This window comes from Danio rerio, chromosome 2, assembly GCF_052040795.2.
Source record: "Danio rerio strain M-AB ecotype USA chromosome 2, GRCz13ab, whole genome shotgun sequence".
NCBI classification, from domain to species: domain Eukaryota; kingdom Metazoa; phylum Chordata; class Actinopteri; order Cypriniformes; family Danionidae; genus Danio; species Danio rerio.
In genome coordinates this window covers 9712086-9734250 of record NC_141022.1, presented here as the reverse complement: position 1 = coordinate 9734250, position 22165 = coordinate 9712086, and the positions used below count along the sequence as shown (strand labels likewise).

Genomic DNA, 22165 nt, shown 5'->3' with positions numbered 1-22165 from the left:
ACAATTGGCTTTCCAGCTGTTCCATGGCCAGCAAGCAGGACTACACACAAGGCATGCACCATGGATCACGCTAATCACTTGACGCAGAAGTATAAATCAGCCTTTACCTAGGACAGTACTCCAGCTATTTTACAAGTGGTTCCTCCATTCATTACCAAATCCTTCTGCATTTTAGTTTCAAGCAGGCTCAAGTAACCTCACTGCTTAAGAAACCTATGCTGAGCAAATTTTCTCTTGCAATTTTTGCCTTTTATATCATCCTAGTAACCAAACATTAAACCACATTTCAGTGTATGATATTTAATGCTGCTATTAAAAATCTCAGTATCGACTTAAGAGAGAATAACAATGCATTTAGAAAATTTTAGAATCGATGCAGAATAGATTTCTCAAATAATTTTTCACCACAGCTTTTCACTGACAGGAAAATGTTTGCAAAATGCAACAACTGAACTGTAATCTGGACTCTTGGACATGTATTGTGATACTTATCTAATACTGATTGTTAAAAAAAACATTTTATGTGCTTTTTTGAGCCCGTCACCACAAGATTTTGTCACTGTGTATTATAAAATCTGAGTATATATCCTTTCTTGTGAGATGTAAACAATAATGGTGGTCTGTATTTCCTGTTTCCCATTTTTAATTTCCACAGCTTCCAAGAATCCAAAAAGGTCCACATATTAATAAATAATGTTATGAAAGTAGTTTTAATGTTAAGATAAGATTGAATTGCCTCTTGTTACAGTTGTTAGTTATTAAATGTTCACAGGCCAATGACATCTCCACACTCAAATGGTCCATATGTCAATTAAAACATAACATATGTGAAATTTCATGCATGCCCGCTGCAACTCTCTCTTACCGTCTCTTTTGCCACATCTGCTCAAAAGCATCAGCTAACTCCATGTTACTGATCTCCTCAGAATCCTGGAACTTCAGGAAGCCGTTTCCACCATGACCTGTGAAAATGAAAAATGGCTGATTCAGAAAAAGGGATTATTTGAAATTGCCAGTAACAAGCGTGTAACCAGTCTGACCTGTCAGGTAAATGAGAATGTTACTGCGGTCGTCTGACAGAAGACGTTTGGATCGAGGGGTACTGAGAGGGAGACGCCCCGTTAGGACCCGCAGAAAGTTCTCTACCGTAACCTGCAAAATAAAAAGAAACCAATAAACAACTATCACAAAAGAGGAAGAAGTTGCTTTCCGATCTAACATTAGGGGCCCTATCATACACCCGGCGCAATGTGGCGCAAGGCGTGGCGCAATAGTCTTTTGCTAGTTTCAGCTTGGCGCAAGAGTCATTTTGAGGCGTTGCGCTACGCTGTTTAAATAGCAAATGCATTTGCACTCATGTGTGCGCCCATAGGCGTTCTGGTCTAAAAGGAAGGTGTTCTGAGGTGCACTGCTAGCACGTTGCTATTTTGAGAATCTAAAATAGATTTTTCATTAGACCAAAACAAACCCGGTCTAAACTCTGGCGCAGAGTTGCGCCTCGCTTACACACTGCTTAATATGCACAAGAGAGCAATAGGCAAATATCTTTACATATGAAAAAAAAATTTAATATTAAGGATATATATAGGATATAATAAGAATAGATATAGGATATAAATATAAAGGATTAAAATATTACAAAACATATTTTCTAGCCTACATAAATATGAAAAACCACTGCTTTTATGTCTTCTTCATCTCGGGAGGCTTTTTCATTCATAACAATTTGATTTTGTATAATATTATTATTAGCAGTATTAATTATTATATCTATATTTATATTTGTTTTATTAAAAACAAGCTTAGATTTGCCCACCTGCAGGTTTTAGACCATATGGGGCACAGCATGTGTTTTAGAATATAACTCCGGTTTTTGAACACACTTCGTTATTATTGTTCATTTATTCGTTTGCTGTAAATTAGACCTGAATTTAGAAATAGTTTTGAAACTAATATTTGCGCTTAACAAACGAAATTAATTATTTATAGACTAATTGAAGTCTGTGCGTAAAGGTTTCCCTATCCACGAGAGCGAAAGTGAAAGTAGATCGATTATCTCTCATTCTCATGCAGTAGATGCTCTGTTTAACAGTTTTCTGTTAAAAAAAAACTGTTAACTGTTTGCTTGTGAAATGCTCAGTTTTTCAACTTCCACTTACTTTACGTCCTGTAAATAGCGAATGCGCTTATGGCCATGACGCAGCTGGCTCTTAAAGGGAATGGGAGATGAGACTCTGATTGGTTTATTCTCAAAACACACCAATAACTCATTAAGGAAATAAACTCAACCCTTTTAGACCATGTGCCACGGCGCAAAGCGGATTTTCCCGTCCTTAAATTAGCAAAAATGCGTTCTGACACGCCCTGAAAGCGTTTTCGCCCTGCGTTTTGCGATCTGCGCATGGACCGTCAAATTAGAGCCCTAGAACAGTCAGTGTGGATCCATTTTACCTAAGCACAAATTCTGTTTAGAAATGGCTAAACGAATAGATGTAGTCATATACACTATATTTTTGGCCTGGTCTGTTATTTACATTTGAAAAACAGTAATGGGTAAAAATGTACCACGTCGCGGATCTAGTGTTACAATTTCAAGCCTTTGCCTTTAGCTCTATGGATTTTTCAAAGATAAATGTTTTACTGAAAATGTACACTCACCGGGCATTTTATTAGGTTCGCCTTACTAGTACCAGGTTAAACCCACTTTTGCCTTCAGAACCTATCCTTGAGGCATAGATTTAACAAAGTACTGGAAATATTCCTCAGAGATTTTGATCCATATTGACATGATAGCATCACACAGTTGCTGCAGATTTGTCGGCTGCATATTCATGATATTCATGATGGAATCTCCCGTTCCACCACATCTCAAAGGTGCTCTATTGAATTGAGATCTGGTGGCTGTGGAGGCCATTTGAGTTCAGTGATTCGCACTTTACGGTGCGTTATTTAGCTGGAAGTAGCCAGCAGATGGGTACACTGTGGTCATAAAGGCATGGACATGATCAGCAACAATACTCAGGTAGGATGTGGCATTGACACAATGCTCAATCTTCTACTGTCCATATTTGTTGAGCCTGTGCAAATTTTTAGCCTCAGTTTCCTGTTCTTAGCTATAAGGAGTGGCACCTGTTGTGGTCTTCTGCAGCTGTAGCCCATCCGCCTCAAGGTTGGACGTGTAGTGCGTTCAGTTTGTGCTCTTCCGCATACCTCGGTTGTAACAAGTGGTTATTTGAGTTACTGTTGCCGTTCTATTAGCTTGAACCAGTTAGGTCATTCTCCTCTGGCATCAACCAGGCATTTTGCACCCACAGAACTGCCGCTCACTGGATATTTTTTCTTTTTCAGACCATTTTCTGTAAACCCTAGAGATGGTTGTGTGTGAAAATCCCAGTAGATAGCAGTTTCTGAAATACTCAGACCAGCCTATCTGGCACCAACAACCATACCACGTTCAAAGTCAAATAAATCACTTTTCTTCCTCATTCTGATGCTCGGTTTGAACTGCAGAAGATCATCCCAATCATGTCTACATGCCTTGATGCATTGAGTTGCTGCCATGTGATTGGCTGATTAGAAATGTGCTTTAACAAGCAGTTGGACAGGTGTACCTAATAAAGTGGCCGGTGAGTGTATATTGATCAGACATGGTGGTTCATTTTCCCTTTCATTTGTTTAATTTGGAACTCTTTTCATTAAGTTTAAAAACTGAAACTACCTGTCCAGGAAAAGCTTTGAACATTCAGTACTACTACTGTTAATTTAAAACCAAAAGCAGCTTCACCTCATATCCGCGGTAATCCACCTCCACGTCGTCTCCATACACATTGAGCTCCATGTTCTTATGACTGAACACAGTAGCTGGTTTGGGGTTTCTATAGTTACAGGCCATATCATCGGCTAGCATCAGAACAATGTGACTGAGAAAGCAGAGCAAACACATTTAATCAGACCAGACAGGTAGACTTTCTTTGTGGATAGAGACACAAGTATCACTGCCCTATTGTAACAAGACATGCACAAAACATAAATAATGGAAAGCAGTGGATAACATGTGTGACTACAACAAGAATGCTAGCATTGTAAATTGATTATAAACTACAGATTTGTCCAATTAAACCAAGAATCAGGAGGTGGGTTTAACGGCCCATTTCCAATGAGTGGTACGGTACGGTTCGGTTCGCTATGCTTTTATGGCCGTTTCCACTTTCAAAAGGTAAAGAACAGTACCGTACCACTTTTTGGGTACCCTTTCACAAGGGTACCTAGCACAACAAAGGGATAGCAAAAGGTGGAGCTAGACGCGCTGGGGAATGATCTGCATAAAACAAAATCCACATGAATTGTGCAGTCTCACTCAGATCGCCCTCCAGCAGCAAATCCCTGACAAATCATCTTGGATCAATTTTACTAGTTTGTGGATGTTTTATTGAGGCATTTGAAACATTAAAAAGGAATAAGATGAGTTAATAGTCTCTTGCTTGCCTGTTTAGCAGATCACACCACAGAATAAACAATATATAAGCCTTGAAATGTATAAAATGACATATATTATGCAGATAGTTCATATTTAATGATATTAGATGATAGGCTGGGTGCATTTATAGGTTATATTTTCAATTCAAAAATTGCAATATATTTAAAAAAAACTATTCTTATGCATGTTTTGGTTGCATTTACATTGTATTGACCACCAGGTGTCCCTATAACACATGGGCTTCTGAAGGCTTCGAAATATATTTTGCAAAGCAATTGGTTCAATTGTTTTCCCCATCGCTAAACGTAACAGAGAACAAAAAGGTGATGACAGAACATCGACAACCAGATTTATGATCATGTATTATAATTGACAATCCAGACCAGATGAGCATTCGTCGGCTCACATATGCACGCTTAAATATCTTCAGATTGCATATTTGAGTATATTCAGTGCAAATCACAGAACAGGAAAGAAATCAAACAATGGATTAAAAAAAAAACATGATTTGTCATGCTGTTATTGATCGCTGTTCATGTGACTAGCAACATAGAGTACATAGCTTAACAATCTCACTTTGAATTTGTCTTTGCTGTCTTGGTTTTTAAACATAAAGAAGAAAGTCTTCAGCAAAATTGAAGTAAATGACAAAGTTTACCTGTCGGGAATGCCCAGTCTCTTAACACTCCTGTACACTGACAGCGTGTTCGCCACATGCCGATAATTAAACCAGAATCTAGAAGTGCAGACCTAAAAAGAAACAAAAGTTATGACATGTTTGAGGAGATTAAGCTCTAAATGAATGACAAAATATTGTTAATAATTAATCATTCGTTATTATTATTTCTACATGGATTTTTTTAAATAGCAGTATAAAAGTCCAGGGCCTCAGCAAACTTTAAACCTTTACAAATTGCAAAGCTCAATATAAGTAACTTTCTGTAGTAGTAGTTGGTGTAGCACTTGTGATTTATTATTATTGTCAGTTATCATTACTGTGTCCTTTCTTTCTTTTTACTTTCATTTTCACTATCATACATTAATAAGCATTGTTGTTACTCCCTACCTCTGACTGGTTTCTTTCTATATGTTTTATTTATATCCGTGACACTTGCTTCATTTATTGACTGTTATTGTTCCTTATGTATGTACTCTGACCTGTCCACCAAGTTACCTTCACATGCATACACACACACACACACACACGCACGCACACACTCACACTCACGCACATACCAGTACCTGACTATATTGTTTTTGTTTTTGTTTTGTTTTTGTTTTGTTGCTTTGTATTTGTTATTTGTTGATGTTTTCTTGTATTTGTATGATTTTTGCATATTCTAAAAAAAAGAGTGTATATAAAAAAATAATAAAATAATAAATTGCAAACCTATTTGAGATAAACCAGCTAACTACTAACTAACCAACCAACTAACCAACTAACTAACTAACTAACTAACTAAAAAACCAACCAACACTGTCAAAAGATGAATCACATTCAAAATAAATGTTAGAATTTACATAATATACACAAGTGTACTATGTATATTTATGTATTCATGTATAAATACTAGGGCTACATGATATTGGAAACATCTGACATTGCGATATTTTATTTTTCTGCAATATGCATTGTGTTGTACAGTTTCTATACAATTTTACAAAATAATTGAATAGCACTATTAGGAAATGATTTATACTTACATTTAATTTTAAGGTTCACTTCTCGCTAATAGCAAACCATTAACTATGACTTTTGCTTCCTTAAACTCCAATTTTCTTATTTTTAATAATAATAATAATTAATTGTAGTGGTGGGCCGTTATCGGGCGACAGGGAAAAAAAACTGCGGTTAATCTATTCTCAAAGTTGTATGGAGAGCTTGATCTGTTCTCTAGATTAATTCCTAGATTACAGTGAGATTAATCCAGATTTACAAAACATAATCTATTCCCACCTATAATTAACAGATATTAAGGTACTTTACGTATTGTGTTAGGGATGTAAAAAAAAAAAACCTTACCACTTGGTATTTACACGTTCAGCTTGGAATTGATATGGCTGCTATATGTTGTTTTTATTTTGACCATCGGTTACATCACCCACAGAACTTCATACTAATAACTCCTTTTATGTGATTGTGCTCTCACATTAATTTGCATTGTGTTGAATAAGTCAGGCCCATATAATGTCTAATTTATAGCCAGTAAATCACCACCAAGGGTAAAAAAAATCATAAGGCCATTATTGTTCTACAGTATACAATGTCAAATAATTAAAGGCTATTTGCATAAAAAAAATCGACTCTCATAATAATGCATAAAAAATTATCCAAACATCAAACTTACCAGTACTGCCCAGTTGTTAGTGTGTCCACTGCTAAAAAACTGTCCAGCTTTGGTCTAGACAAAAAGAACAGTTCAGGGTTCAACGCTAAGGATTTTTTCTACTGGCCCAATCGGACCAGTGGTTCAGATTTTTACTTGCCCTGCCAATATTTTCACTGGCCCCACCAAAAAAAAATTAATAGCTATTTCTTAGCCACAAATAAAAAAACCGTGTCAAAATGTTTGTAAATATAGAATTGTAATATTTAAAAATTTTAATAAATGTGTAATGAGCAAAATTCTAAGTGTTTTGAAACAAAAGATGGCTAAAGACCTGCCAAACTGACGGCAAACTGTACAAAAGATCACTTATTTTTTTAGTCATGGTGTACCCTGGTATATGTCTGCTTCCAAGACGTTAGAAACAAACGTTTTCCTTTAGCATCATCATTTGATGTTACCGCCATGTTGCTGTCTCTTCACTGTACTAATAGTGTGCTCACAACATCCAATAAGATAAGAAAAACCGAGAAGGTAGCATTTGAAAGCTTGAAAATACAAACTGTTTCTCAATTCTAAAACTCAATGAATTGAATTGAATTAAAACTGTATTTGCACGCAAATAACAACTAGTCACAGGCAAAATGAAACTTTAGTAAAAAGGCAGCAGTGGCCCGATTGGGCCAGTCTACTGTCCCGAGCGTCTCACACGCTGGCCCCGGGCCATCGGGCAGTCCTTATTGTTGAGCCCTGCAGTTACACAGTTAATAGTGTACAACTGAACCACTTAGCAATAAGTACATGTAGATCAGGGGTGTCCAGGGGTGGGCCCGGTTTTTCAAAAGTAATCCACCAGGATTTGATCAAAGGGATTTGATTAAAGGGATTTGATCAAATCTTAAAAATGTTTTTTTTTTTTTTTTTAATAAGAAAAAACTAATTACATAATTGGATTAGATCACGTAATCTAATCTTGGTTTTGGTCCAGATCAAACCTTTAGTTTGGGTTTTTCAGACCTTTTTTGTAGGATTTGGATCACTTTAAAAAATTACAATTATAACAAGTCAAATATAGATGTATTGAATAAAAAAAGACTTAATGTCAAAAACTTCACAATAATTTCAGTCTTCCTCGTCTGATGTTGAGAGACCAGCTTGTCTGAGCGTAGCCTTTAGAAGGCGGATCTCAAGTCTGGCCTTGGTTTGCTGCAGTTTGGTCAAAGTCAGTTGTTCCTCTGCCAGATGGAGCTGTGCTTTTGCCCTTTCCGTCTCTTTTTGCAATTGTTGAAAGTGATTTCAAAAATTAGTGATTGCTATTATTTGCATTTTTTATTTTTTATGTAATCATTGCATGTATCACTTAAAAATATTTTAAAAACAAAAATATTTTCCATTGTGATGAATATATCAAAATTAGTGACAGAATGAAGTGTTTTGTTTTGGACAATTTTGACAGCTGTTTGGGGGATTATTTTATGAGATCAAACTTGTTCTACTTTACTGAAGGCCTATACTGAAAGGCTGAACACGTTAAAGCCTACATAATCATTGTAGCATGACGGATGAACAAAAACAATTTAAACCTTCTAAATAAATAGGATGTCTTGTAAGATACTGCATGATGCAAATATAGTACTATTTGATACATTTTTAAAGTTTTCATTACATTTTGGGCGTGAAATCCCCTGATGTAGATAGATAGATAGATAGATAGATAGATAGATAGATAGATAGATAGATAGATAGATAGATAGATAGATTGACTGATTGACAGACAGATCTCTCTGTGTGTGTACTAAATGTATTGTTTTCAGACATATCATTCTGTGTTATTTGCAATTCACAATTATCCGAAAATGTTACAAAATATTTGGTTAATATTAAAAGTAATTCGTTTTCATACTGTACACTATAACCAAGCAAGCTTTTGAAAATATACACTTTGAATATTTAAAATGCACAACGTTATTGAGACAAAATAGCGAAAATATTGCATGTGTTATGTAACAAAAAGAGCTTGGTTACCATCTAAACAATTTGACTAAAGTAATTCGTAAATAATTGATGTCTATTATGCCAAGACATGGTGTTAATAACAATCTAGACGACATAATAGCAATGTATTGTAAACTAGCTACGATCTAACTATCTAAGGTCAGTGTATGTTTGAATTAAATCCGAATCAACAATCGAAATAAAATAATATATTATTATAAAAGAAACATTTATGCAGAGGTTGGATATTAGTGTCGATAGCTTCACTGCTCGCGCTCACGCACTCAGTGTGTTTATATCAGCTCTTCTAACAGCTGTGAATAAAGACACTCACCTCAACATAATTGCTGTATGCGCATGGTATGGAAACAAACAGAAGAAGGCATGAATACACTGTAAATAAATTGGAATAATCCATTATCGTTCGTCACCGGTACAAGTGACAGTGTAGATTTGCAATGACAACCAGGAAGCGCTAAACTTCCGGTTTGAGTAAAAGTCCTAACTTCAATGTAAAAGGTTTGTCTCTATTCAAATATTTTAAAAAGTCAGTAATGAACAAAATAATTAATCTGTAAAATTAATGTATATTGCATATATATATATATATATATATATATATATATATATATATATATATATAAATATATATATATATATATATATATATATATATATATATATATATATATATATATATATATATATATATATATATATATATATATATATATATGTATAAACTCCAGAAATCATTTTGTAGTGTTTATTTACTGATTATTATTATTATTATTATTATTATTATTATTATTATTATTATTATTATTATTATTATTATTATTATTATTATTATTATTATTATTATTATTATTATTATTATTATTATTATTATGGGCGATGCAGTGGCGCAGTAGGTAGTGCTGTCGTCTGACAGCAAAAAGGTCGCTGGTTCGAGCCTCAGCTGGGTCAGTTGGCATTTCTGTGTGGAGTTTGCATGTTCTCCCTCCATTCGCGTGGGTTTCCTACGGGTGCTCCTGTTTTCCCCACAGTCCAAAGACATGTGGTACAGGTGAATTGGGTAGGCTAGAATTTTCTGTAGTGTATGAGTATAAATGATTGTGTATGGTTGTTTCCCAGAGATGGGTTGGGACTGGTAGGGCATCCGCTGCGTAAAAACCTGCTGGATAAGTTGGCGGTTCATTCATCATAATTATTATTATTATTATTAGTTTTATCATTCTTATTGTTATTGTTGTTGTTGTTGTTTTTGTTGTTGTTGTTGTTGTTGTGGTTATTATTATTATTATTATACCACCACAACACAACAATTTCATCTTATATAATTCATAGTAATATAATAACAACACAACAATTAATTATGATAATAATAATAATAATAATATTTATTTTTATTATTTAATATTATTATCATCATTTGTAAACACCTAGCTTTAAGTGATTTCATCACAACTCTCAATAAAGTATGCATATGAGTTTAGATTATTTTATATGTTAAATCAAATGTTTATTATATAATGCTTGTATATATATATATATATATATATATATATATATATATATATATATATATATATATATATATATATATATATATATTATATATATATATTAAATATTACAAATATACAAACGTTTAAAAATAATAAATAATATTCCATTGGTATAATAGGGTAAACTTTGTATATAAATATATATGTATTATGCAATGAAATGTTAAAGTTTTTAGAGTTGTTTTCTAACTGCATGGTAATTATTATTATTATTATTATTATTATTATTATTATTATTATTATTATTATCAGCATCAACATTTAATTACAACAACTCTCAATAAAGTGTTGTTTTTTTTAACGATCAGTGTTTTTCATTTATTTGGTGACGTCACAAATAACAGTAAACTTACAGGAGGACATTTGTGTATTACAAACAAAGCATCGTCTGTACATACAAAATAAACCTAGAACAAAATAAAAACCCTTTAAAATGAACATGGGCCAAACAAAACATAACAAGAACAGCCAAAGCGTGAAACGTGACAAACGCTGAACAGCAGGAGACGGAGAGTTTGATCCCTGATTTGGTGATGAAAAAAAAATAAATTAATTAAATAATTAAAAAATAAAAAATAAAATAAAAAAATATTTTTATTAAATTAAAAAAATAATTAAATAAAAAATAAAACAAAAATGTAAATACAAAAAACTAAATAAATAATAAATATAAATTAAATCAAAATAAATAAATTCAAATATAATAAAAATAATAAAGTTAAAATAAAACAAACAAAAATAAAATAAAATTATTTAATCAAAACTAATTGAAATAAAAAGTCAAATAAAAAATAAAACAAACAAAAAACTAAATATTTTTAATAAAATAAAATATAAATAAATTAAATAAAAAAATTATAATAAAATAAAAATATAACAAGCAAATCTCAAATAAGTGTTCTAGTTTCCTCCTCTGAAAGGCGCGCATCAGCAGGACTCGCATCCAACACAGTCGCATCAAACACACAGTCGCTCCCTCCATCAGCGCGCAGGTGTATCGCCTTGAGTTGGCGGTTTTAAACACTGAAGTGAGATACTGAGCAGGAGGGAGAGGTCGGCACTGCCAGCTAACATGCACAACGATATACTGAAAGTGTAGCTGTATTTATCCATTCACTTTAGTAGGGCTTGGAGGAGTCGCGACAACGTGAAACCTGCAACAGAGCGTTCAGTTTCTACAATCAGTGACGAGACTTTTCCCGAGGAAGACATGAACACCAACGATGCAAAGGAATATCTCTCCAGAAGGGAGATACCTCAACTCTTTGAGGTGAGCTCTTGTCTGTGAACTTTTGCTTTTGGTTAAAAAAAACGAAACACCTCAGACATAGCCGTTAGTAATGAGCAAAGATAATATTTGCATAATATTATGACATAGACAAATATTTATTTGCTGATATAGCCTATTGCAGCCGGATTTCTGAATCAGAAATCTTGCATTGTTGAATTGAAACGCCTTTTTAAGTTGTGGTTATTAAAATGTTTAAGGCTGCTCGTTGTTACGTTGCGTTTTATCAAACATAATTCGCTTAGTATGTGCGTTTTACTCTCATAAAATCGTGCCTGGAATTATGAAACTCGTCGTCCTTCGTTGTTTACACGGTAGGCGTGCTGTCACGCTGATCAAAGTCAGGTCTTGTAGGAAATAACAGGTTATAGCTGCTTATGTAATAGCTGGTTTCTGCTAAATTTGACAGTGACCTTTTATTATTTTACTATTGTTTAATGAACAATAGCCTTATACACTAATTCCAGAGTGAAAACAGTTTGTTCTATCCTGTTTGCGATTTTTTTTCCCGATTTCTAGAGTGTAGTAAAACTTTATTTCTGACCATCCTGTATGATTTCGGTGATTTGCATTATAGGATATTTATTTGAAAATATAAAGTATATTAATATTTAATACTTAGGTTTTAAACATATGCAGGCTATTTGTAATATGTATATTCAGCTGTGACATTTTATTGAAATATTTCATTATTGACGGAAATGTGCGCACATCTAGAAAATCTCAAAGGCAGGTACTCAATCAAAAACAAACATTTGTAGCAGAAGATCCAAAGAAAATCGGCACACTGCCACTTTAGCTTTTAAAAAGTCTTTAATGTCACAAATAAAATGTGACATTAAAGACTTTTTGAAAGCTAAAGTGGCAGTGTGCCGATTTTCTTTGGATCTTTTGCAACAAATATCTCATTATTGACACAATGGGAAGCACGAACGCCTCACAGCAAGAAGGTCGCTGGTTCGAGTCTCGGCTGGGTCAGTTGGCATTTTTGTGTGGAGTTTGCATGTTCTCCCTGTGTTCGTGCGGTGCTCCGGTTTCCCCCACAGTCCAAAGACTTCAAGAGTGAATGCAAGAGTGCATAGGTGTTTCCCATTGTCGGGTTGCGGCTGGAAGCGCATCCGCTGCGTAAAACAAATACTGGATGAGTTGATGGTTTATTCTGCTGTGGCAACCCCAGATTAATAAAGTGACTAAGCTGAAAAGAAAATGAATGAATGAATAATTCTTTATTTTCGTACTGGTTAATTGTAAATATTCTTAAAAAATAAATCATTTTTATTTTTTAAATGTTCTGTGAGTGCCAAAATAGTCATAAACTGTCATGCATTATAATTATTCTTTAAAACTTAGATTTTTATTTTGTCTTAAACTGCGTCACACTTCAAAATGCTTCCCTTTCACAGCTGAATTATTATGTATGGTATTTCTACTTTATAATTAGCCCTATACTTATTATATCTTGTAATTTTTAATTATAAATGCAGTATAATTACAAATATTTGTGCCAATTTGTACAAAAAAATAAGTGTGTTTTGCTGATCAAGGCTGCATTATTTATTTTGTCTTAAATTCAACAAAAAGCAAACGTATTTTGAAACAGTATTAGAATTTAAAATAATAGTTTCTAATTTAAATGTAGTGAATATAGTGAAATGTAGTTAATTCTGAAATTTTTTTTGATTTATTATTATTGTAAAAATGCATTTAATCATTTTAAAACACACACACACACTTACACATGTATAGAAAGAATAAGGAGCAGATCAAACATTGAAACAAAGTCAAAGCAAATTACTGTAATGACCAAAACTATGTCTGATGGTAAGCATTTCTCTGAACTGACCCTGTTTCACAGAGTCTGCTGACTGGTCTGATGTACTACCGCCCAGATGACCCTTTAGAATATCTAGAGACATGCCTTAAGAAAGTGAGGGATCTTGGTGGGACTGACAAAGTCCGGTGGGACACGTTCGTCGGGCAGGAGAAAAAGTCATTACCGCCTCTCAATGGTGGACAGTCACGCCGATCCTTTTTCCGAAATGGTGAGTAGGAGGTGTTGTCATCACCTGAAGCAGCTCCAAGTTGTAGGCGATGCCAAAATTCATGCAAACTAGAACTGGCCACAAACTGTTGTGCAGCTGTAAAGCGAACAGTAGACTCATTATTTAGTATCTGGTGTTGGAGCATTACAACCATCGGCAGGGGTTTTCCCGTCTTTGTACTGGGTAACGTTGTTCTACCCACCTTAGGGCAAAGCCAAAATGCAAATCAATGCAAAGTCCCTCAACAGTAATAAATAATCTAAATAAAGCCTATTCCTCCAATAATAACCCAATATCAGGATTTCCTGTGACATTTCTGTGGTATTATTTATAGTCAGGACTAATTGTTTGCATTCTTCCATGCAGTTCTCCCTGACAGTCCCAACTTTCCTTATCGGCGGTATGAGCGCCTCCCACCCATCAATCAGTTTTCCATCGAGAGTGACTCAGATTTGTCTGAGACAGCAGAGCTCATAGAGGAATATGAAGTTTTTGACCCATCTCGACCCAGACCCAAAGTCATCCTCATTATAGGTAAGTCCAAAGATTGTGTGTGTGATCAAATACTAGGCATATGGAGATAAACAGGCTGTCTTTTTGTGTACATACAATTAGGGCTGCACAATATATCAAGAAAGGATCATAATTGCGGTAATTTAATATGCAATAGTTATATTGCAGAGAAGTACAATAAATAATTTTTTATTATTATTTTTTAACAAAGCATACAGGCTGAAATAACAATATAATCACATATATCAATTTAAATACCGCCACCCCCTCCCCTACAGTCTCTTTAAACTAGGGTATTCATTAAATACAAGTTAACAACAACAAAAAAGAAATAGAAAATAATTATACAAAATAAGGCAATACTTCTGGGTCCTGATGATTGCTTTGTGCAATAAACATAGAGATTTCAACATATGCTCATTCTGAAAATGTACCGCTATATATATTTCTGGAGATCACGAATTAAGAACAAACAAACTTTAAAACGAACGCTACTGAGCGGTATGACGCATTACCAGCTGACTGCTTACCTCCGTATGAACGACTTTTCAGCTGTTACCAGTTTGTCTAGTAGCTCGCCATGTACGTCATCAGACTTAGAGAGGAGTTGATCATGACAGCGGGGTTCAATTCTAGCAAAGAACGGTTCCAGAAATCGGGTAAGACAAAAACAGAAGCCATGAAATAAAATAAACAAGTAAATAACAGGGTGAGAATGTGGTAAAATATAAAAACGTGGTAAAAATCAGGCGAGGGCTTTTCGTTTTCTGGATTGCTTTTTAAACTCAGTTGGGTTTAGAAAAGTGGGTGAGGGGGTCAATCAGTGCTTTTGAAAACACTATCGGTGGGTCAATTGATCGATCAGTCAGTCAGTCAGTCAGTCAACAGCGGCCTCTGTTGGATTTATGTGAGAAGAGCAGGAGTAAATGGCACTCGCGAGAGAAATTTGAGATCTTAAAAGCGTACACAGCGGCCTCTGGTGGATTTATGTGAGAAGAGCAGGAGTGGATGGCACTCGCGAGAGAAATTTGAGATCTTAAAAGCGTACACAGCGGCCTCTGGTGGATTTATGTGAGAAGAGCAGGAGTGGATGGCACTCGCGAGAGAAATTTGAGATCTTAAAAGCGTACACAGCGGCCTCTGGTGGATTTATGTGGGAAGAGCAGGAGTGGATGGCACTCGCGAGAGAAATTTGAGATCTTAAAAGCGTACACAGCGGCCTCTGGTGGATTTGTGAAAACAAAAACCGCAAAAAAATTTAGCACCTGGGATGTATTTGGTGCTCTCAGGAAATGTAAATAGCGGTACGTTTTCAGAATGAGCCTGGGTTGGGAGATTTTAGCAGCAGCTGTAGTCAATGAGTTACTTTTTTTAATGATTTTTTATTTCATTTAAAAAACAAGTTTGATAAGACTATTGAAATGTTTTACTCAAAAGCATACATGATACTGGATCATGATCTGGGAAACGTTATCGCAAAAAATATTGATATCGCAATTCTCAACAGCAAAATTGCTTAGTGCATATTTTCTATTATCATGCAGCCCTGCTTACAATACACCTGATTATGGTATCTAAAAAGATTTGAATAATACAATTTTGAGATCATTCAGTATTCTTATGTAGCAAGGATGCAATTATTGATCAAAAATGACAGTAAAGGTAACACTTTACAATAAGGTTCATTAGTTAATGCATTTACTAATCATGAACAACACATGTACAGCATTTATTAATCATATTTGAACATTTACTAATGGATTATTAACATCCAAGTCCATGCTTGTTAACATTAGTTAATGCACCATGAGTTAACAAACTAACAATTAACTACTGTTTTTTTTATTAACTAACATGAACAAATACTGTAGTAAATGTATTGTTCATTGTTTGTTCATGTTAGTAACTGCATTAATTAACACTAACTAATGAACCTTATTGTAAAGTGTGACCAGTTTAAGATTTATTATCATTTAAAATACATTTCTGTTTTTAAATGCTGTTCTTTTGAACACACTCACCATGTGGCTAGCAATAGCCAGAGGCTTCTCCATTGTTCTCCTGGTTTTCCCTGTGACTCAGAAAATATAATCCCATCTTTAACATTATGCAACATTTTTCTGAAGTACAGTATTTTATGGACAGAACTGCTGGTCTGAGTCTTTCATATATTTATCAGTGTCTTTTAATAATCTTTGCCAATTACACTCTTTCATCTTTACATAAACAGTTGCACCCCGCAAATGCCCCTACACTTACAGTTGAAGTCAGAATTATTAGCCCCCTTTTTAATTTTTTCTTCTTTTTTAAATATTTCCCAAATGATGTTTAAAAGAGCAAGGACATTTTCACAGTATGTCTGATAATATTTTTTCTTCTGGAAAAAGTCTTATTTGTTTTATTTCGGCTAGAATAAAAACAGTTTTTAATTTCGTAAAAAAACACTTTTGCCACAAAATTATTAGCCCCTTTAAGCAATTTTTTTTTCCTATAGTGTACATAACAAACCATCATTATACAATAACTGGTCCCACTTTATATTAAGTGGCCTTAACTAATATGTACTTACATAAGAACTAATAATTTGCTACAATGTACTTATTGAGTAAATACATGTATTTACTGTGTACTTATGCTTGATTAAATACATGTATGTAATTACATCTGTAATTAACTTTTGTAATTACATTTGTAAATACACTGTTGACCATCCCTTACACCTTAACCCACCCTTAAACCTACCCATGCCACCAAACCTGTCCATAACCCAACCTCTATCCCAACTCAAAAGCACCACAAGTGTTCTCAAATACATTATAAACACAGTAAGTACATTGTATTTATTTTTGGATGTAAGTACATAGTAGTTAAGGACACTTAATATAAAGTGGGACCCAATAACTTGCCTAATTACCCTAAACTGCCTAGTTCACCTTATTAACCTAGTTAAGCCTTTAAATGTCACTTTAAGCTGTATAGAAGTGTCCTGAAAAATATCTAGTAAAATATTATTTACTGTCATCATGGCAAAGTAATAAATCAGTTATTAGAAACAGTTTTTTAAAACTATTATGCTTATGTACTGAAACAATCTTCCCTCCATTAAAGAGAAATTGGGGAAAAAAATAAACAGGGGCGCTAATAATTCAGGGGGGCTAATAATTCAGACTTTAACTGTAAGATTACTTAAATATGTTTTAGGACTGTTGGATTAAGCATTGTGTATTTGGTCATGAGCGTAACTCACAGGAGACAGGAGGAACACATCACTCCACACTTTTCAAAATCCTGATTATGTCTCTCCACTTTTTTTAACTAAATGTCAGGTGGCATGGTGGCTCAGTGGTTAGCACTATCACCTTACAGCAAAAAGGTCACTGGTTTGAGTCCCGGCTGGACCTGTTGGCATCAGTTAGAGTTTGCATGTTCTCCCTTTGTTGACATATTGGCTTTCCCTGCGTGCTCCGGTTTTTCTCACATTCCAGAGACATGCGCTATACAGTAGGTGAATTGAATAAACTTAATTGTCCATAGTGTATGATTGTGTGTATGAGTGCGAGAGTGTATGGGTGTTTCCCAATACTGGGTTGTGGCTGGAAGGACATCCGCTGTGTAAAACATTTGCCAGAATAGTTGGTTCATTCCTTTGTAGCGACCTCTGAAAAGAGATTAGGCTGAAGGAAAATGAATGAATGAATCAACTATACGCCATCATCGCCACATGACTGAGCAGAGCACAGAGAAATTGCTCGCATCCTTTACAACTTTACATGCCTGTTCTAAAAATAACTTGGTGAAGGCTCTAATGAGCAGGTATTGCGGTTGAAATGGTTTCAGATAGAGATGAAATGCCAAGCAGCATCAGTTGACTTTAATATTAACATGGAGAAGAAAAAAAAAGATGTGAGTTGGTTGATTCAGTATATCAGCTCAGGTCAGAATAATCGTATTTTCTGTCAGAATGGTTACAGCTGTTGATGATAGTCTAATGTTTAGATTTTCTGTACTGCACAGAAAATGTGTAAAAGGAACTCTCAAAATAATTGGTTTTTGCTTTTTTGTTCAAACTACTTTTTTAAAAATCAACATAATTCTTGAGATTGTTTTGGTGCGACTTAATTTTTTTATGTTCAATCGTCATAATATGTGAAAACAATTAAGTAAACTGATATGATTTGTTTTGGGACACCATAAAGGAATCGTATGGAACCCAGAATTTTTACAATGAAAGTAAATACTCATTTTTTTTATAAACTAATGTTGTTGTTTATGCATAAAGAGAAGATCTAAAATAATTAATAATCAACATTTTCATATAATTTACTTACATATTAAATTTGCTGCTGTCTAGTTGACAATGATATTACAAAATAATTCAACACACATAAGCTGTGTCTCATTTTAGAGGCTGTGTCCTTCCAAGGATGCATTTGAAGGGCACTGCATTATCGCGGTGTGACGAAGGTCTCATTTAAAAAAAAAAATTCGAAGGCTTCTTCAAAATGCATCCTTTATTTCCCAGGTAATGAAGTATACAACCAGTAGACCCTCCGCAGCCTCGAACATCCTAAGATTCATTGCGCACAGGATGTTTCTACAAGAAAACTCTGGATTAAATGTATGATTTAGGTTGTATTTTTTCTGGATTTTGAAACACGTGTTAAAAAACAAAAAGAGTCTGACGTCCCATTAAAAAGTAATTTTATATACAGTTTACATTATTATGTGTACATGTATGGATCAAAGGAAATTTACAATCAATGGCCACTTTATTAGGTACACCTGACCAACTGCTTGTTAACGCAAATTTCTAAACAGCCATAACATGGCAACAAGATGATCTGCAGCAGTTCAAACCATTTTTTTTCACCACACACTCCAGGGATTATAGAGAATTATCCGAAAAAGAGAAAATATCCAGCGAGTGGCAGCTCTGTGGGCGCAAATGCCTTGTTGATGCCAGAGGTCAGAGGAGAATGGCCAGGCTGGTTAGACCTGATAAATAAGCAACAGTAACTCAAATAACCACTCGTTACAGTCGAGGTATGCAGAAGAGCATCGCTGAACACACAACATGTCCAACCTAGAGGCAGATGGGCTACAGCAGCAGAAGACCACACCGGGTGGCTCTCCTGTCAAATAAGAACAGGAAACTGAGGCTACAGTTCCTTCAGGCTCACCAAAATTTAACAATAGAAGATTGGAGAAACGTTGCTTGGTCTAATGAGTCTTGATTTCTGCGTAGACATTTGGATGGTAGGGTCAGAATTTGGCGTCATTAACATGAAAGCATCCTGCCTTATATCAATGTTTCAGGCTGGTGGTGGTGGTGTAATGGTATGGGGTATATTTTCTTAGCATGTTTCGGGCCCATTAGTACCAATTGAGCATCATGTCAACCCCACAGCCTATCTGAGTACTGTTGCTGACCATGTCTATCCATTTATAACCACAGTGTACCCGTCTGCTGATGGCTACAGCAGGATAGCGCACCATGTCATAAAGTGCGCATCATCTCAGACTGGTTTCTTAAACATGACAATGAGTTCACTTCACTCAAATGGCCTCCACAGTCATCAGAGCTCAATCCAATAGAGCACCTTTGGGATGTGGTGGAACAGGAGATTTGATTCATGGATGTGCAGCTGACAAATCTGCAGGAACTGAGTGATGCTATCATGTCAATATGGACCAAAATCTCCGAGGAATATTTCCAGTATCTTGTTGAATCTATGCCATGAAGGATTAAGGCAGATCTGAAGGCAAAAGGGGGTCCAACCCGATTCTAGTAAGGTGTAACTAATAAAGCGGCCAGTAAGTGTATTTAAAGCTTTTGTAAACCTTGTTTTGCATTCAGATCGATGAGTTTTAAAATCACTTTGAAAAAAAAAAACTAAGAAATTTCATTCCCACTTATTAACGACAGCTGTTACGGTTGCTCGGTGACAAGATCTGTCCTCTGTAGGCTAGATTGTCCCATTTCAAAATGCTCGGCTTAGCTTGTGTGGACTTCGGAGGACTTATCTTTGAAGTCTGCATCCTTCAGAGGATGCAGCCTCTGAAATGAGACACAGCAACAGTTCATATGTTTGGTTGTTTGTTTGTTTGTTAATAAATGCAATTTTAGGTAAGTTTGAAATTAAATTTGTTTAATCAGCCTATTTTTCCCCTGAATTTTGAATTACCATAGTCCCTAAATACAGGTAAATGCAGTAAATATGTTTTCCTTTGTTTTCACTCTCAGCTGTTTTAAACAACACAGGCTCATTCTGAAAACATAGCCCTATATACATATCCGGAGATTGCAAATTATGTAGCCAGAAGTGCGCATGGATGCATTTTGTCTTTTAGTGCTTTTGAAAACACTATTGGTTGGGTTTAGGCCAGGAGGATGGTAGGTCAGTCAATCTGTCTGTCAGTCAGTCATTTAGTCAGTCAGTCAGTCAACAGCAGCCTCTAGTGAACTAATGTGAAAAAAAGCAGGTGCGAATGCCACTTGCGAGAGAAATTTGAGATCTCAAAAAGCGTACGCAGTGGCCTCTGCTCTTCAGAAATTTTTATGGAGGAATGTTTTCAGAATGAGCCTGGGTTGGTTTTAAACATGTTATTGCGCTACATCTTTTAAGAAATATAATCTAGATCCTTCATTTTTATCTAATTGTAGACCTATTTGTAAACTTTTTCATTAGAAGTTATTAAGAGAATAGTTTTTTTAAGTCAATAATTTTTAGATGAGTTTAGTATTGATGAAAACAATTAAGCCATACAGTACTGAACTGCTCTTTTAATAGTTATACTGCAAGTGATCTTCTTCTAGCTGTTGACTCAGGTGCATTTGGATTTGGTTGGTCTTGATGCAGTCAACCTATCTATTCTTTTATCCAGACTTGAACAGTGTTGTCAGAATTTAGAGCATAGCTGTCAAATGGTTTCAATTGTATTCAACAGACAAACCTCCTTTTTGGCGTTCCCCAAGGGTCCATATTGGGCTCCATGCTGTTTTCTTTGTACATGTTTCCTCTCAGGGTGTATTATCAGCGAATAAAGTATCTTGTCTTTTCTTGTTCAGCAGACATTGTACAAATCTATTTTCTCACCAAAACAAATGACAAAGTATCAGTTCAGTCATTACATGAACACAGTTGTCTGATCAGAGCTTTCTTTATCTAAAATAAGCCTGAGGTTGTTGTGTTTGGTGGTCTTGGAGATTTAAGTGCTTGAGCTGATGCTCTTAGTAATTTATGATCATGTCTTGATGTGATTTTCGACATCTGATAAGCAGATCAGTTCTCTTGCAAAAGCCAGTGTCTCCAGCTTAGCCTGTTGGTAAAAGGTTAAGCCCTACCTGCAGTGCAAATACTTTAAAAAAGTAATTCATATTTTTATTACATTTTTTCTAGACTATATTAATGCTTTATGTGTTGGATTGGATCAGTTGACTCTTCATTGCTTATAGTTAGTCCAGAACGTAGCAGCTCTGCTATAGGGTTGGGCGATGTCGACCAACTTGGCATCGTACGATGTGTAATGTAAAACACCATGATGGACGATGGCATCGTCGTTGTAGGCGGAGGGAAATTTATTATTTATGAATAATTCATTCGTTCATAACAAATTAATTATTTGTAGCCTACCGTTTAAACTACGTGACCTGCATGCTCTTTTTTTTTTTACCCAAAACCAAATCATAAATAAATAAAGATACGTTACACACAAATTACCACCTATCAATCACTTTTTTCTGCAGGACTCTGGCATGAATAGGCAGAGTGATCTGTGTCGTCATAATGCCGTTGACAAGTGCGAGTGATTTACATGTTAAGTCAATGCAAACGTGCGAATAGACATCCTGCGGCGCGATACGCGCGAATGGCGCAAATTGCGCGAATGGCGCAGGGCAAATTGAGCGTTTTGCGCGTTTGACGCGCTTAACGAGCGTTTCGCGCGAATCT

The 22165-nt window shown here is 35.1% G+C and overlaps 3 protein-coding genes across 5 annotated transcripts in view; 1 reads left to right on the top strand and 2 right to left on the bottom strand.

Annotated features, from left to right (window-relative positions):
* Nucleotides 1-9276, bottom strand: part of pigk (phosphatidylinositol glycan anchor biosynthesis, class K) — a 70689-nt gene extending 61413 nt beyond the window's left edge. For 2 of the 3 annotated variants that reach the window (XR_015477678.1, XM_087239215.1), the window contains exons 1-6: nt 9134-9276; nt 6826-6879; nt 5136-5227; nt 3785-3920; nt 1041-1152; nt 866-962 (exon numbers count right to left, since the gene is read on the bottom strand). Coding sequence is in view for 2 of the 3 variants with exons in the window: in XM_087239215.1 (XP_087095341.1) it covers nt 866-962; nt 1041-1152; nt 3785-3920; nt 5136-5227; nt 6826-6879; nt 9134-9217 (575 nt within the window). In the remaining variant the exon portion in view is untranslated. 3 annotated transcript variants of the gene reach the window in all.
* The window catches only part of zzz3 (zinc finger, ZZ-type containing 3), a 675084-nt gene that overhangs the window by 387439 nt on the left and 265480 nt on the right, over nt 1-22165 (bottom strand). The gene's annotated exons all lie outside the window — the stretch shown is intronic.
* The window catches only part of ak5 (adenylate kinase 5), a 210901-nt gene continuing 200316 nt past the window's right edge, over nt 11581-22165 (top strand). Inside the window, 3 exon segments of the mRNA NM_001100084.1 lie at nt 11581-11640; nt 13514-13700; nt 14067-14234. Coding sequence (NP_001093554.1) covers nt 11581-11640; nt 13514-13700; nt 14067-14234 — 415 coding nt within the window.